This window comes from Anthonomus grandis, chromosome 6 (genome assembly GCF_022605725.1).
Source record: "Anthonomus grandis grandis chromosome 6, icAntGran1.3, whole genome shotgun sequence".
NCBI classification, from domain to species: Eukaryota; Metazoa; Arthropoda; class Insecta; order Coleoptera; family Curculionidae; genus Anthonomus; species Anthonomus grandis.
Genome location: NC_065551.1, coordinates 34536237 through 34553469, shown reverse-complemented (window position 1 = coordinate 34553469; position 17233 = coordinate 34536237). Strand labels below are relative to the sequence as shown.

At 34.2% G+C, this 17233-nt stretch overlaps 3 protein-coding genes across 4 annotated transcripts; 1 reads left to right on the top strand and 2 right to left on the bottom strand.

Annotated features, from left to right (window-relative positions):
• Positions 1-355: 355 nt before the first annotated feature.
• LOC126737408 (G patch domain-containing protein 2) lies at positions 356-2129 on the bottom strand. Its single transcript, XM_050442296.1, has 5 exons — positions 1799-2129; positions 1536-1742; positions 1219-1478; positions 990-1164; positions 356-933 (listed from the first exon to the last, which is right to left on the bottom strand). Exons 1-5 carry the CDS (start codon positions 1923-1925, stop codon positions 629-631), a joined length of 1074 nt encoding a protein of 357 aa, XP_050298253.1. The 5' UTR covers positions 1926-2129; the 3' UTR covers positions 356-628.
• Positions 2130-3095: 966 nt separating this feature from the next.
• Positions 3096-11545, top strand: LOC126738004 (histone H3.3A). 2 transcript variants are annotated; one of them, XM_050443157.1, is made up of 3 exons: positions 3096-3258; positions 3690-3986; positions 11008-11545. In XM_050443157.1, exons 2-3 carry the CDS (start codon positions 3705-3707, stop codon positions 11134-11136), a joined length of 411 nt encoding a protein of 136 aa, XP_050299114.1. In that variant the 5' UTR covers positions 3096-3258; positions 3690-3704; the 3' UTR covers positions 11137-11545. The 2 variants fall into 2 exon arrangements, with proteins under 2 accessions (XP_050299114.1, XP_050299115.1); XM_050443158.1 differs by lacking the exon at positions 3096-3258 and adding an exon at positions 3420-3581.
• A 59-nt stretch (positions 11546-11604) lies between these two features.
• Positions 11605-13797, bottom strand: LOC126738002 (glyoxylate reductase/hydroxypyruvate reductase-like). Its single transcript, XM_050443154.1, has 8 exons — positions 13639-13797; positions 13327-13447; positions 13154-13275; positions 12913-13102; positions 12688-12857; positions 12013-12182; positions 11815-11935; positions 11605-11757 (listed from the first exon to the last, which is right to left on the bottom strand). Exons 1-8 carry the CDS (start codon positions 13646-13648, stop codon positions 11636-11638), a joined length of 1026 nt encoding a protein of 341 aa, XP_050299111.1. The 5' UTR covers positions 13649-13797; the 3' UTR covers positions 11605-11635.
• Positions 13798-17233: the final 3436 nt, after the last annotated feature.

Sequence of the window (17233 nt, the reverse complement as noted above, 5' to 3'; positions counted from 1 at the left end):
ATAAAGAGCTTACCCTTTATTGCTCATATATCTAGTCTTCTTCAAAGGCTCTATGTTTTATTATAAGTACAACAGAACTATCTTTTAATACAGCAGAACAATTTTGTTCAACTCCGTAGTAAAAATAGGCCTACTGTATGCATCTTTATTATTATTCGTTATGGCTTGATCTATTTGGCATGGCTTTAAAAAATTTCAAATCTGTTCTTTCAGATAGAATTAAATTGTTAGTTGTCAGTAGCATTTAATTAGAAAGTTTATTCTTGTCAAATTACTGAATGTATTGTATTATCTGTCAATATTTCAATAATTGTCTTATTAGGATTGTATTTCTGCTGGACAATAAAACTTTGAATTTGAGTTATTCAAACATTGCTAAAATTTATTCACTTTACAATCTACTTACTTACTCTTTAAAATGTATTTACAAAATATTTACTACTACTTACTCTTTAAAATGTATTTACAGCGTTTAATTTTACATTTCTACAACTTTTTGTTTTATAATTAACAATTTAAGACACCCACTCAAAGCACATACTAAAACACAAACAAATTAAAAAACCCCTCACTGAACCGTCCATTGTTCTTATCCCGTTGATTCTTAAGCAGAATCGTTCATTCGTTTTCAGGGAATCCCTCCGGTTTTATGGGTCCTAATCCGTTTGTAGTGGGAACTATGTCCGGAATGATGTCGCTGTGCGGACGGTTGCATGTAAGGGGTTTTACTGGTTTTCCTTAACAAAGTGGTACCGGCCGCCTCGAACCACAAATCCAACGAGTACAGGGCCGCCAACTGGCCCAGTTTCTCTTTTTCTACCCCAAACAGCCTTAACTCGCACTTGGTGGAGTCCTGTAGGAATTTCGCCACTCGTTCGTTCGCTCCCGTTGAAATACTGAAACCGGGACGCTCGTCCAGCACCCGTCGACAACCTAAATAAGAATATTCACATTTCATCTATTTGTCTATTGAATGGTTATGTACTCACCTGCTCTAATTTCCCTGGCATCCTCACTCCATGGCCCCTGATCCACTGTATTACTATCCATAGACGGGGCCCAATCGGTTAACTCGTCATCCCCTTCGTGGCCCTCGCCGCCACTCCAACTTATGCTACTCTCACTAGCGATTTCACAATTATCATCTTGAGTATCCATATTATCCTACATACAATTTTCTCAATAAAACCCCAATAAGAACGAAACGAATTAACTTGCCTCATCTGTAGCATTTGGCTGACAAAACTTCTCGATTTTATCCACCACACTCTGATGTAAAGGTTTAATCCTTATGCTCCTATATCCTCGGCTTGTATCACCCCCTAGGTCCATCCGTTGTGACCGTTTCCTTTTACCGGTGGGCGGAATGGGGGTTTCATCAATACTAATTCTTTTCAGTTTTCTTTTGCGCCGCATACTCGGTCTACTCGCCGGCGAATGTTCATTTACCGAGTCTGATTCTAAACTGTGACTAACTCCTAATTATACCAAATCAAAAGTAAATTAATAATCAATAGCGGCAGCTGGGTTTGTACCTCTTAAAAGTCCATGTATGGAACTCTTCATCCTGAGTGAGTTCTTGTGGTCTAGTGCCCTGGCCACTGCGGCACTCAAACTCACATCGTCTGAGTCAGACTGATGAAAACTGGCCAGTTTGGACCTGTGTTTGTCCGACTTTAGTTCTGAGGGGCTACTGGAGCTCTCCTCAGAGTTATTATCTGCCGATTTGTGCAAGTAGAATTCTAACAGAAAATTAGTTATTAGATCAATTTAAACAGTTTGTTCTGTTAATTCTTACGGTGTAAATTGCCTGCCGATCGGGTGCGGCGTCTCATACCCCATCTGCCCGGATGTTTCGATGTGGTGGGGCCGCAAGACTCCGATTCTTCTAGGGCTACGGTCAGATCTTCGGCCAGATGGTCCATTTTTTTTTAACAAGTCAGTCCGATTTAATTGGGTTGTTGCATTTATTGAATTTACACAATATAGTTCAGAAGCTCTATTAGAAACTTTACATGGATTTTAGGTGTTTACGGCAAAAAGATATAATATCAATCGGGTATTCTATATTGATGTTGATAAACAAAATAATTATTTTTATTTTGATCGATCTGTCAATGTGATAGTTGACAGCAGTTGAATTAACGTGTGCGGTGTTGCCGAGAATCATAACCTCAAAATTTTAAATTATTGAAAAAAGACAAAAATAGATGTAAATACACACTTAATTTATGGCAAGTGGCTGTATTTTGTAATAATTAACTGTTGTATTTTGTAAAGAGTTCCGTAATGACCGTAATATATTATTGTATTGTATTACTTATGACCCTCGAGGGTAAGTATCACTTGGGGGATTGATAAGCTATTTAGCTTTGGTTTTTGGGAATATGATAAAGTTCGTGTATAATATAGAAAGGGCTTAAACAGGGAATAAATAGTAGGTACCTATTTCTTTTCTGGTATATAAGATACAGGAAAAATAAGGAAACCAAAAATTGTGGGCCCATGAGGTTATGTTTTGCTTTGAAGTTTTCTCCTGTATTTCCTCAGGTCTTCTTTACAGGGGATAACTAAAAAACATCTCTCTCTCTCAAAACAATTTATTATCATTTTTCCAGAGTCAACTTTATAATTATTTATATCACAAATATATAGAGTTACATTTTAATTTATTCTTTATTTTTTTTTATTAAATCTTTATTGAGACAAACGTTTGCTGATTTGATCGGAAATAAATAACAAGTGCGACAAAGAAAACACTAAAGCCGTATGGCGCAGTATGATCGATCACCATTCATAGCCAATAGGAGCCGGAGATTTATTTTGTACTGGGATTTATGTTAATGTCTAATTTTTTCTATTATTATTTAACAGACAAGGCAAAAACTTAAGAATACAGTTTCTGGAATAAATTGGAGCTTATTAGCAGCCTTGAATAACATAGATATAACAAGATTATACAATTATTATAAAAAAAAAGTCGTGGCAACGTTGCAAAATTGTTTCCCTATCACATTCTCTCTCTCTCACTCAAGTGTCTTCGAGCATATACTAATCTCTATCGCACTCATAGTCTTTACAGCTGGGATGAAAACAGCAGGAATGTTCTGGACCAATAGTGAGCGATCGACTCCAATCAAGTGACAGTAGTCCGATTGTGCGACCAATGAAATCCCATATCGGAGCGTCACTGTGGCTTTCACTTTCGTGTTGAGCGTATCGCCGTATTCCGTTCGTAGTTTCTCTTGAAATTTATCGGTAAGTTTCCCTTTTTATTTTACAAAAATATTCGAAATTATTAAATTAATTGTTGACGAATCGTTTTTGGGCAATTTCAGTCGGTTTTACTCGAGATTTCGGCTAAAAATCGCGTTGTTAAAGTATTGACCTCGGCGGGGTCTTCTTTGTGTTTCCACTCCGGTCGCCATCTTGTTTTCCCGTTTGCTTTGCAACCTGAAACTGTTTATTTCCTTGTTTCTGCTTTAAACCAGATTTATGGGAAAATCCCTGTGAATAATTGGATTTTTCAAACAATTATTCACTTTTTTTAGTTTATAACGACAATAACCGCCTCCGAACAGGTAAAAACCTAATTTGGCGGCAAAACATCCACTTATCCAACCAACAGTTTTCCACTCCTTATGATAATGACGCTTAAGGCTCTTTCTATCCATATAAATTAATTTCAGATCTAATCAAAAGCCATGGCTCGTACCAAGCAAACCGCGCGTAAATCGACCGGAGGCAAAGCGCCCCGTAAACAGTTGGCCACCAAAGCGGCCAGAAAGTCGGCGCCCTCAACTGGCGGAGTGAAGAAGCCCCATCGTTACCGTCCGGGTACCGTCGCCCTTAGGGAAATCAGACGTTACCAAAAATCCACCGAGTTGCTCATCCGTAAACTGCCATTCCAACGGTTGGTGAGAGAAATCGCCCAAGATTTCAAGACCGATTTGCGTTTCCAGTCGGCAGCTATTGGGGCTCTCCAGGTAAGAATTTGTCTATGGAGTAGAGTAGTTTATTGAAAAGCCGCATATTCAAATTCAAATATGCTTTATTGTTTGAACAAAATATTGTTATAAACAAAGCTTCACCTAATCCTAAAGAGACAGAGTTACAGGGTTAAAATTATATTTAAAAATACAAGTTACAATGACGAATCAAAGTTAAACAGTTAAAATTTACATTTCTTTTTTCTTTTTTTTTCTTTCTCCCCCCTTTCCTTCCTTTTTTTGTTCTTCCTTTCTTTTCTTTTCTTGAATCAATAAAATCAACTATATAGTACAATACATAGGGTTGCCCAGTTTTTTTGGCTTGCCTTATTAATGTCACATACTGATCAGGTGCGTAGATAGCTGCAGACTTTTTATATCTCATAATTTGTTTTTCAATCACTGAGTGTAAGTTATCAGCATTATTTTAGGTATGTCCTCTAATTAGGTACTTATGAGTTATTGAAAGAAGAAAGAAAGAAAGAAAGAAAATGTGCTATATTACGTAAGACAACAAAATCTTGTGTACAAGCATCCTAAAAACTAAAAAATTCCAAATTTACTTTAAATTTCAAATTTCAAACAAACATAACATCTAAAACACTTTACCATAACATTTACACACATTACCAAAATTAATCATAACAAAACAGATTGAGAAAAAAAAAAGCATCTTTTTTGATAAATTTCATTAAAAAATAAGTAAAGCTGTCAATAAAACAGAATTTAGAAGAAGTAAATTAAATTATTTAACAGGAAACAAAACTAAAACATATCAACTGGCATTAACATTGTAAATGTTTGTGAATATTGATAAATGCTTGCAAAACAAAGTATTCACCGATCAGCACATGTTGTTTAAAATTGTTCACAAAGCAGTTTTGAGAGCGTTTGTCGCGTATCCAGGTCTTTTTTTATTTTGAGGAAAACCGAGAATAGAAAATTTGTAAAAACGGCCCCGTTAAGTAGAAAGAAACTTGCCGCCTGTGCTGCATTAGTATTTTGTGCCCTAATAGAAAAAGAAAAGAAGGAAACATAGATTTTGGGTGTCTTATTTTTTAAAAACCAGAGTTTCTATGCAACTGATTTCTGATATCAAAACTGACAGGAGTAGCTTATTCAAAAATTTTACTCGAGTTTCGCCAAGAGAATTTGATTTTCTGCTCTCAAGAATTTCTCCAGAAATTGACACGAACTATCGAGAGTGCGTCTCTGCCGAAATTAAACTCTCCATCACACTTCGCCTTCTAGCGACAGGAGATTCCTATGCCGGTCTTATGTACCTCTTCAGAGTTTCGAAGCAGTTCATTTCTAGAATAATTCCTGAAGTATGTGCCGCCATCATAAGAGCATTAGCGAGCTATGTAAATATCTATTTATTTACAAACGTAGAATATCGCGTCTCCACTGAAATCAGGCAGAAATCCACAAACAAGTCAAATCCTTTGAAGTTACCGACGTATCCACCGGATAAACATAGTGTTTGTAAACGAATGAAATGTTGTTGAAAACGTTCCGTTTGTCAGGTGGATACGCGGCTTTACAATCTCTTACAGAAGTCGCAAAATTAAACCAATAAAAACAGTGTATGCAGAAGTCAAAAATACAGTTCAATAACAATTGAGAGATTAAAAGAAATAAAAATTACATACCTATAAGTCATTACAGAAATTTAAAATCAAATACAAATAAAAAATATAAACAAGTACAAAGTTATGACATCTTAACGAGATAAAATACTGTTGCTGAACAAAGTTATAATAGTCATAAAAAAGTACAATAAAATTTAACAAAAATCTGTCAAGATCTGTGCAAATTCGTCATTCATTCAGAGGCGTGCTTATAAACTCATCAACAGAATAAAAGTTGTGTTCTAGAAGAGTATCTCTGATGAGTACTTTAAATTTTTTAGGAGATAGCTGGCGAGTAGAACATTGTAATTTGTTGTAAAGACTCTTGTGTTATAACAGTGAAAATCTACATTTTTTTATAATTATCTTTGTTTTTATGAATTTCAACAAGATAGTTAAGAATGTATATACAAGGAAGGGTTAAAATTTTTAATTTTATGAAAAAATGGTCTACAGTGCTCTCTACAGTGAAGATTTAAAATCATCCTCAAAGCTCTCTTCTGAAGTCGAAACACTCTTATTGAGTGAGAAGAGTATATGAACTCTATAAATATTGAACCCTATAAAATTACACCACATTATGAAATGTGTAAATAAAAAAATGCATTGTGAAGTGATTCCTGTGTAATTGATATTGTACCTAATTATCAATTTCCTTTGATAAATTAAAATTTTATATTAATGTTACTACAGCTGTAGGTGTGAGTACTAAAAGAACTCTCCTTGTGATTTTCCAGTAATTTCAATTATTAAAAGAGGGTTTTTTTACACCCAATATTTAAGTTTGTGTATTCAGGTTTACTTTGGGAACAAGAGATTTTTTTTTATTTGTAAGTTTATCAGGTTAGCGAGTTAAATTAGTTAGAGAGTTAAAAAATACATAGTTAGTGTTTGTTGGGATACTCCAGAAAATGGAAAACTAAGGAGGAAAACAAGATAATACCAGTGGATACTTTACAATTAAATACGAACTTTTACCATTGACAATCAAAGCTTTGTTGTTGGTTGTATTTATATACCGTCTCCATCTCCACTTGAAGCCTATTTAAGCCATTGTAAATCCGTTGAACATGTATATAGTAGATATTCAAGTAGTTTGTTTTTCTTGGCAGCTGATTACAATTTACCACATGTTAGATGGGAGAATGATGATCTTGGTTTGGTGGTTGGTGGTTGTCTGGAGAATGACAGAGAGTCCGTGCTTTCTCTGGCCAACTGCTTTAGCTTCTATAACTTTTTTCAGGTAAATGGGGTTTTAAATACCAATGGGGTTGCCTTGGATCTTGTATTTAGTAGCTCAGATTTAATTAGTGTTGAACATGCAATAGATAAAATTTTTGAGAATAGCTTACACCATAAAGCAATTAGTTTTGACCTTTGTTGTGCAGAAAATTCTGATGATATGATATATGAAGAATATTTTTATGATTTTGGTAAGGGAGATTACATAGCAATTAACAATTGTCTTGTTGGGATATACTGGAATCAATTGTTTTTGGGAGAGACATCTATTGATGTCATAGTTTCAATTTTCTATAATGTGATCTACATCTCAATGGAAAGGTTTATTCCTTTAAAGAGGTACAAAAGTTCTTCTTTTTCATGTTGGTTTTCTTCAGAGCTTCGCAGTTTGATCATAAGAAAGAAACAAATTCACAAAAAGTTTAAAATTAGTGGTCAACAGCAGGAGTATGATGAATTTGTATTTTTGAGACATCAATGTGAGTACTTAAGAGAGTTGTGCTATCAACAATATATTAATAAGGTGGAAATGAATCTCGCTAGCAATCCGAGGTACTTCTGGTCATATATTCGAAATAAAAGAACTTGTTTTAGCCTTCCCTCCAGAATGACATAAAATAACAGTATTAGTATGAATATCTCGGATACTGCAGATATGTTTGCAGAATTCTTTTCATCTGTCTATTCGGATGAGCAAGTCAATGACATACCATCTTTTGATTTTGATAAATCAATTTATCTGAGCAATTTAACTCTGTCAACGCAGTATGTTTATCAGGTTATTACTTCCTTTAAGAATAAACTCTGCTCTGGACCAGATGGGATTCCAGCATTCTTCCTAAAGAAATGCGTTTGTGTTCTTACAAAACCAATACTGTTCATTTTTAACAAATCTCTTATCCCACTCTCTGGAAGAGAAGTTTTCTAAAACCCATTTTTAAATCTGGTAGTAGAAATAAAATTTCCAATTATCGAGCTGTGTGTAACCAATCTGAGTTGCCAAAGCTGCTTGACTGCCATAGGATGGCCTGGAGTTTTAAATCTTTATTTAATCCCGAGCAATTTGGATTTATAAAAGGCAGATCTACTGATGCTAATTTGGTGCTGTATGTCAACAGATTTTTCCAAGGCTTTTGATAGGGTTAACTATGGGGTACTCTTGCAGAGAAGCTTAGGGCTTTAGGTATTGTGGGGCCTCTTCTTCAGTGGATCTCGGGATTCATCAGAGGTAGAATCCAGATTGTTAATCTTGGAGGTACATGTTCCTCTGAAATTTTGGTGTCACAGGGCTCTCACTCAGGCCCTGTTTTGTTTTGCCTCTTTTTGATTGATTTAGTTTGGAAACTTGAAAATTGTCGTGGTGCTAATGTTTGCTGATGATGTGAAGCTATTTAGGCCTATCACATCCCTTTCCGATGCTGTGCTCCTGCAAAAAGACCTTAATTTGTTCTTTGATTGGTGCCACTTGAATAGAATGGCCCTTAATATCAATAAGTGCCATAAGATTACTTTGTCTAAGCAAAGAAACCCTATTGCTTTTCTTATATAAATAAATAATGTAGCAATTGGTGTCAAAACAGAGGTTTCTGACTTAGGAATATTTATTGACTCCAGGTTGTCTTTTAAAAATCACATCAATCAGGTGACTGGTAGGGCAATGAAAATGCTGGTTTTTATCCAACGGTCTACAATTGATTTGTCTTTGTTTACTTTAGATTACTTTATTGCTCTCTTGTTAGGCCCATATTGGAGTATGGCTCAATTGTGTGGTCCCCGTCATATAACTGCTACATTGAGCAGATTGAAAAAACTTAAAATAAATTTTTAAGGCTGGCTGCTTTTAGATGTGGTTACAGGAGACAGGATTATTACTATCAGTGGGTCAGGGATAACCTGAACTTACCCACATTAGAGTCACGAAGAACATTACTCGACTTATGTTTTATGCATAAGGTTTTAAATGCTACTATAGATTGTCCCGAGTTAATAAAAACGAAATTATAAGAGACAATTCTTTTGGTACTAGGCTTACTTATTCTATTTATTCTATTATCACTTTCAGATTGCCCATACCACACATTGAGCAAATAAAAAACTCATTTGTTTGGGTAGGAAAATCTGCAACTACCTTCCTCTTGAAATTAGATTAATAGACTGTCATATTAGATTGAGTTGACAAGCAATAATTATAAATGTCTTAGAAATGTGGTCATCAGCCCTGTCTGGCAATAAGACAAAAAGCATTTTTCCCTTAAATTAGAAGAAAAAAACGTAAGGACCTTGGGGCTGATTTAAATGTTGTGGTACTACAAAAAATTTGCTTCAATTCTTCTAGATTTTTTGAGTGATGTTAGCCAAATAAGTAACCATTTTATAAATTCAATTCCTGACCTACAACCGAATTAAGAACAAGTGGACTTTTATCAAAATAACAGATTCAAAGAAAACTTAAATTTTAGTTGTGCTTCTATTATTAAAACCGAAATTCTAGACGCTATAAAAAGCGTAAAAAGTAAAGCCATTGGAATCGATGGGATAAATATCCGCACCATTAAGTTGTGTGTGTCATATCTTGTGCATATTATAAACCACTGCATTAAAAACTCAGTATTCCTAAGTATGTGGAAAAAAGCAATATTTGAAAAATTTGTTGACACAAGATGTGGCTCAAGTAGTGATGTAAAGAGTAATATTACTGAGGTAACATTATTGGTAATATTGGGTTTTTTTTTTTACTCTATATACTCTCATTTATTCGCTATTCGCCCAGCTCTACTTGGGTTTACTGGCGTGAGGCGCAAGGACGAAAGACGATCGTGGTACGCAACAATTTAACTGAAGCTGAAAATTTAGTTGCGACGGAGTTCATCTATGAAACTGCAAGGCGTCATCCAAAATATTCTTCAGAAATAGGTCTTATTATGGAAGCACTTGCACAGTACAAAATTAGAGGTGGTAATCTTTTTGCTAAGGAATTCGTTATTTCCAGCGAAAAATCTATGTCTGGGCATGTTTGGTGGGCAGGAATTTGCTCCAGTTCTAAAATAAGTAGATTGGCTGTAGACATTTTAAATTTACCATCGCCAACAGCCGCAACCAAAAGAACGTTTAGTACCTACTTATGGATTTATTCATCGGCAAAGAAGAAACAGGCTTACCGTGGAAAGAGTCAGAAAACTAACCTATATTGCCCATAATTATAATTTGCTAAACGAAGATCATTCAAGAAGAGAAAAAGCTACTAAGGATTTTGAGGAAGAAATTGAAAAAGAAGATCTCGGTTTCGAAATTATAGACTTGACTGAATTAACCAAGGAGAAAGAAGAATCAGATGAAGAGGTTGGGGATGATTTACCATTATCCACTCTATTACGTAGTTCATTCTGACTCGTTTTTTTTGTGTTTCCTAATGTTTTTACAGTTTTGAATTTAAAAAACTAGTATTAGTTAAACAGTTGTTTTTTTTTTTAATAAATTACCAATTTACCGGTAATTTTACATCTATAGGCTCAAGGTTCTGTTTTGGCACCAAAATTACTTTTAATTTACACCTTTTCATCTATACTAATATTGTGCTTACATCACAGCTTCGCTGATGATACACAAGGGTACTTATCATTAAGTTTGGAGGAGAGCGAGCAGGCCGTCGCAGTTATTAACTATGATCACAGTTTTGCTAAATATTAGTTTTGGTGCTCAACTTAGGATCCCCCAATTCATGGAATATATTTTACATGAATTAAATTTTTATTTATTGGGGAACCATTTTTAATATTATTATGCAATAACCAAAAAAAAAATAATTTCCTATCTATACCATTTAAAGTATTAATAAATAGAACATCAGTTCTGAGTAAACCTATTTACAAAATTTAAGTCATTACGTAATTTTTTATTTGATATATTTAAACTAATTAATTTAAATTATTTGTAAGCATATTTGCGCCAATATTAAATTCATTAAATGTTTCTATTTGTCTCATTTCTAATTTGACATGCTCTTAGACAAATAAATTAAATCTCTTGACACTGACCAATTTCTTGTTGTCCGTGCCCCACAGATTTTAATTAGTTAAAACGAATTATGATACACATATTAAACCACGAATAAATACCAATAAATAATCTGTTTAATGTTATTTCAGGAAGCCAGTGAGGCCTACTTGGTGGGCTTATTCGAAGACACCAATCTGTGCGCGATCCACGCCAAGAGGGTGACCATTATGCCAAAGGACATCCAATTGGCCCGCCGAATTCGCGGAGAGAGAGCTTAAGCGCCCTCTACTTTCCGCATATGTACCAAGTACCGTTTTTCTTGGGAGTTTATTTTTCATCTAGCATACTGCCAGTCGAGGTGTGTGTATAACATAATATTTATTGTTAAGCATTTTTTTATATATCACTAAGTCATTTTGACAATTTAATCGACGTGTTTCGTTTTTGTTCAGTTTTCGGTACCATTTTTCTTGTAGTTTTCAATGCGAAATTACAGATTCTTGTAGAGTCGCTTAGTAAAGGTACACGTGTATTTTCTAAGGTAGTTTTTAGTGTTTTTTTTTTGTTTTTAAGAAGTTTATTTAAGTTAGGAGAATTTCTCCGACGGTTCTTTTGTAAGGTATCGATTTACTTTCCTAGATGTAGAGATTTTCGTATAATTAATCTAAATAAACATTAGTACCTAAACCGTTTGATGATTTTTATTTCATTGATTTGATTGGGGGGGGGAAATTTGGTCAAAAAAACAGTTTTTAAACGTTTATTGCCAAACCACATTTAAAGTTTAACAGGAGTAAACATTTCTTCGCCTCCCAAACCTCTGAGGATATTTTGTGCAGTGAGTCGTGCCATTTCGTTTCTGGTGTTCAAGGTGGCGCTGCCGATATGCGGTGTAAGTACTAAAACAACCGGTTTAAAAACATTTATCACAAAACCATCGATTGGTAAGCACTTACCGACGTTGGACAGCTTCAATAATTCACTATCCGCGGGAAGCGGTTCCGGGGTCATCACATCCAAACCAGCTGCGAAAATTTCACCGTTTTTGAGAGCGGATATCAAAGCTTCTTGGTCCACCTATACATAGAACAGTTGGAAATTTGATTGTTTATTGTGGTGTTGAATTACTTACTTATTATTAATCAATTGCTTACCAGTTGTCCCCTGCTAATGTTAATAAACACCCCGGTTTTTTTCATTTTAGCGAAAAAGTCCGAGTTGCACATCTGGTTCGTTTCGTTGGTAAGTGGGGCCGCTACAAAGATGAAATCGCTGTTTTTGTTCAGGGTGTCTAAGTTGACGAATTCGGCTCCTAAAGCCTTTCCTATGACAAAATATTGGGATAAATAAGTAGATTTTTACGGGATAAGTGTTTTTGGATTTGGGACCAGGATGATTGGGGTGCCAAAGGGGTTTAGCTCAAAGCAAAACTACCTAGAATCACATTTTTGTCCCACAAATTCATCCTCAAGAATCTTTTTATAGTTATGTGAAAAAATTATGAAAATATTTTAATTGGATTTTAAGTTATGCCCAAAAATGATTGCTATTGAATTGATGTTTCAAATTTGGGGGTTCTTGGACCTTGGCTGACAAAATTGGCTTTAACTCGGAGAGTTTTTGAGGTACAAAAATCGTTCGCATATCAAATTATTTAGACCCTTTATTTGCTTACACTCTATTAAGAAAATTCCGATTATTTCATGAAATAATTATAAGAAAAGTGAAAATGTGTTGAAATGAAAAGATACCCTTGCTACCCAGAACCATATTTCTACCCCCAAATCCATCCTCAAGAACCTTTAATCAAAAACACACATTTTTCTCACCTTCAGGCTTCTCTCTGTGTCCAGTATACAAAATCTTAGCGACATCAAACCCTTTAAGCCTCTTAGCAATACTTTGACCAATATTCCCTAACCCGATTATCCCAATAGTTGACCCGGCTATATCCTGGCCCAACATCCACTGAGGATCCCAATCCGAGGGCCAAGTATTCCTGTAATAAAAACAATAATTTTCCAAACTATGACTTATACTTATAAGACACCTACTGTTCAATATGTCGCCTGCCTTCGGTTAAACGACGAGAGGCAGCCATGGCCAGCATCATAGCTACGTCAGCTACAGCTTCGTCCAATACCACCGGGGTATTCCCTAATTTAATATCGCGAGACTTCAGTTCGTTTAAGTCGATGTGGTTGTATCCTGCCGACATTGTTCCAATAACTTTCAATTGGGAACCTAAATCATTTATTAGAATAAAAGGGGTTTATTGGGGTTATATGCATATACCAGCCACATCGAGAAGCTCTTTGTCAACTTTAGCCTGGGAGTCACAAAATAAGGCGTCGACACCTTTGATGTTTTCTAGTGTATAGTTTCGGCCATATCCTTGGTTTGTCACTACGTCACACCTGAAAGGGGCTTAATAATTACATACTTACATTATTAATAATTGAACTTACGCTTGTGTTAAAAGGTCATAAGCTACTCGAGGCACATTCGGATTTGTAATTAGCACCTTAAACTTCTTCATTTCCACGGTAGTGAGGAGGAGTGTTAAAAGTAAAGGGTGCCAAGAAGATTCTAAAAAAGAACTCACTTTCTTAACAGGCTTGATACGTGGAAAAACACTTTTCTAGTGAAACAAACTTAAGTTTATCTCGAGAGTGATGAATTAAAATGAAAAATTTTCAGCTTCCACTTATAAATACCCAATATAAGTTATTTAATTAAATCAATAATTCCTGGCAAAGTGACACACCGCCGGTACTTACTACTGATCATCTTATCGGTTATATAAATACGTCAAGTAATGTAACTAATTACTGTTTTATCTAAAAACAAACACGACGCTTTAAGATTATTATTATTTTATTAATATCGAACGCTTAATAAGCTCAAGCAGGGGAATTTGAATATTTGATGAAAGCACCAAGGTCGTCGGGTGCGGTTTCGCAAGATTTTATTACCTTTTTCAGCATATAAGCAATAAAACCTAAGAATGCAACAAGGTTTTATAATGCCGCGGCGTTTTCACCATAAGATCAAGAATGATGAAAATATTTCCGGTGGTTCCCAAGTTATGTCCAACAAACTGCTCTAAGTACACGAATCTTTAACATATAACCACGGTTTCACTCTGAGATCAATCCTCAGGAACTTCTATTTAAACATGTGAAAAAATCGTGAAAATACCTCAAGGGGTTCTCAAGTTATTACCAAAAATATTCGCTAGTATATACAAATCTTGATGATGCCATTTGAATTCTAAAATTAAAAAAACCGGTGGCTTGTGGACCTTGGTTGGTAAAATTGGCTCTAACTTAGAGAGTTTTTGAGGTACAAAAATCGTTCGTATATCAAATTATTTGGAAAGAGATGCCCTTTATTTGCTTAAAATTCTTTTAAAAATATTCCAATGATTTATTAAAATATTTACAAGAAAAGTGAAATTTGTTAAAAAAAAAATGCTCCGACCAAAATTTCGTTAACTACCAAAATATTTAATCTAGAACCACGTTTTTACCCTCAACTCCATCTTCAGGAACCCCACTATAAGCATAAAAAATTATGCAAATATTTCCAGTGGTTCCCAAGTTATCTCCAAAAATGTCCGCTAATGATAAAAATCTTGATGATGCAATATGAATTCTAAAATTAACAAATCTGGTCGGCTTTGGACCTTGGTTGACAAAATTGGCTTTAACTTAGGGAGTTTTTGAGGTACAAAAATCGTTCGTATATCAAATTATTTGGAAAGAGATGCCCTTAATTTGCTTTAAATTATTTTAAGAATATCCCGATTATTTTTTGAAATATTTACAAGAAAAGTGAAATTTGTTAAAAAAATTAGGTAAAAAAAAATGCCCCGACCAAAATTTCGCTAACTACCAAAATACTTAATCTAGAACCACGTTTTTACCCTCAACTCCATCTTCAGGAACTCTACTATAAGAAAGTAAAAAAATCATACAAATATTTCCAGTGGTTCCCAAGTTATGTCCAAAAATGTCCGCTAATGATAAAAATCTTGATATTGGAGTATGAATTCTAAAATTAACAAATCTGGTCGGCTTTGGACCTTGGTTGACAAAATTGGCTTTAACTCAGAGAGTTTTTGAGGTACAAAAATCGTTCGTATATCAAATTACTTGGAAAGAGATGCCCTTTATTTGCTTAAAATTCTTTTAAGAATATTTCAATTATTTCTTGAAATATTTCCAAGAAAAGAGAAATGTGTTAAAATAATTAGGTAAAAAAAGTGCCTCGACCAAAACTTCGCTAACTACTAAAATATTTAAGCTAAAACCACGTTTTTAGCCTCAACTCCATCTTCAGGAACTCCACTATAAGAAACTAAAAAAATTATGCAAATATTTCCAGTGGTTCCCAAGTTATCTCCAAAAATGTCCGCTAATGATAAAAATCTTAATGATGCAATATGAATTCTAAAATTAACAAAACTGGTCGGCTTTGGACCTTGATTGACAAAATTGGCTTTAACTCAGAGAGTTTTTGAGGTACAAAAATCGTTCGTATATCAAATTACTTGGAAAGAGCTGCCCTTTATTTGCTTAAAATTCTTTTAAGAATATTCCAATGATTTATTGAAATATTTACAAGAAAAGTGAAATTTGTTAAAAAAAAGTGCCCCGACCAAAATTTCGTTAACTACCAAAATATTTAAGCTAGGACCACGTTTTTACCCTCAACTCCATCTTCAGGAACCCCACTATAAGCAACTAAAAAAATTATGCAAATATTTCCAGTGGTTCCCAAGTTATGTCCAAAAATGTCCGCTAATGATAAAAATCTTAATGATGCAATATGAATTATAAAATTAACAAATCTGGTGGCCTTTGGACCTTGGTTAACAAAATTGGCTTTAACTTAGAGAGTTTTTGAGCTACAAAAATCGTTCGTATATCAAATAATTTGAAAAGAGATGCCCTTTAGTTACTTAAAATTCTTTTAAGAATATTCCAATTATTTCTTAAATTATTTACAAGATAAGTGAAATTAGTTGAAAAAATTAGATAAAAAAAATGCCTCAACCAAAACTGTCCTAACTATCAAAATCTTTAACCTAGATCCACGGTTTCACCCTCAAATCCATCTTCAGGAAATTCTATTTATGAATGTAATAAAATTATGAAAATAACTTATATGGTTCCCAAGTTATGTCCAAGTGTTCTGAAATTGCCTTGACGTTTGCGAGTTCAAATGTTTATTCTCTTACGGAACAATCACCATAAAATCAAGAAATTGACAACATTTAGTTTTAGATAAATTGTATCGTAATCCCTTGGCGAATTTTTAATGAGAAAATGAACAATTATTAAATTTTTTTGGCAGTTTAATTAAAGCTCTCCTTACCCTGCAAATTTTTTCCCGTTTTCCAGGTTTTTGTGAGTAATTTATTTAAATTCTTCTGTAACAGACCATAAAATATCTTAAAAATTTCCTTATTTTTAATTTTCAAAAAAAGTCAGTATGTACTGAAGTCTCACAATATAAAAAAAAATGCGGACCAGTTCGGACGCTCCAACATTTTGACAATCAACAACATACGCCCGTCCTTGTCCCTCTTATTGTAAAAGAGCGAAACAGCCAAGCAACATAGACGGTAGACGCGTGCTAACTGGTCCCGAACAATATGTAATAAATAGTTATAGAACTACTTTGGAAATTCATTAAAAATATTTTTTTTAAAGAAAATGGTTGCTATTAATACAAGAGACTTCATATTTTCCATATATATACGTGAAAGTTCCTAAAAACCATTTTTTATGCCATAAAACGTCGTTTACAATAACCCAACTTAAATCGCCAAAATCAAGCACTTTTAAACGAAATTTTATGCTATAAAAAGGGCTTTTTATCGACTCAAACAAGGAGTACAAACACTATTATTTAGAATACTAATTTACTTTACTAAGGTTTCACGGTTTACGTTTCTGTACTGTAGTAGCTCCCATTACTGGTTATTAAAGTTAGACTTTATTATCTGATAGTTTTATTATTCTGTAATCACCTTTAAATGTTACTAATCTATTTTAATGTAATTCATAGCAAGGAGTTTAAATTAATCTAATATTTTAACAATTAATGGGTTTATGGTGAAGGCGCCGCACGATACATATCGCACTTTATGAGTATGTACGTGCGCAAAATAAACGATAAAACTGCATTTTAAATAATTGTAAAACGAAACGACGGATTTGGTTACAGGATGATTAAGTATCATTAATTGCTCCGATACGTGGGAACCAATGTGAGTAATCGGTTGTTATTACCGAACATATCATTTTAGCGTTTTTTCAAGTGAGACAGTATAAAGTGGCAAACTAGAGGCGTTCTTCAAGAAAA

What these genes read in the sequence shown, in the direction of transcription:
- LOC126737408 (XM_050442296.1), bottom strand. Translation starts at nt 1,925, where the DNA reads ATGGACCATCTGGCCGAAGATCTGACCGTAGCCCTAGAAGAATCGGAG. An exon ending in ATCGGCAGGCAATTTACACC is followed by an intron (nt 1,743 to 1,798) that starts GTAAGAATTAAC and finishes ATTTTCTGTTAG; the next exon opens with AATTCTACTTGCACAAATCG. An exon ending in TGCCAGGGAAATTAGAGCAG is followed by an intron (nt 934 to 989) that starts GTGAGTACATAA and finishes ATTCTTATTTAG; the next exon opens with GTTGTCGACGGGTGCTGGAC.
- LOC126738004 (XM_050443157.1), top strand. Translation starts at nt 3,705, where the DNA reads ATGGCTCGTACCAAGCAAACCGCGCGTAAATCGACCGGAGGCAAAGCG. An exon ending in CAGCTATTGGGGCTCTCCAG is followed by an intron (nt 3,987 to 11,007) that starts GTAAGAATTTGT and finishes ATGTTATTTCAG; the next exon opens with GAAGCCAGTGAGGCCTACTT.
- LOC126738002 (XM_050443154.1), bottom strand. An exon ending in ACACAGAGAGAAGCCTGAAG is followed by an intron (nt 12,183 to 12,687) that starts GTGAGAAAAATG and finishes ATTTTGTCATAG; the next exon opens with GAAAGGCTTTAGGAGCCGAA. An exon ending in ACATTAGCAGGGGACAACTG is followed by an intron (nt 11,936 to 12,012) that starts GTAAGCAATTGA and finishes TTCTATGTATAG; the next exon opens with GTGGACCAAGAAGCTTTGAT.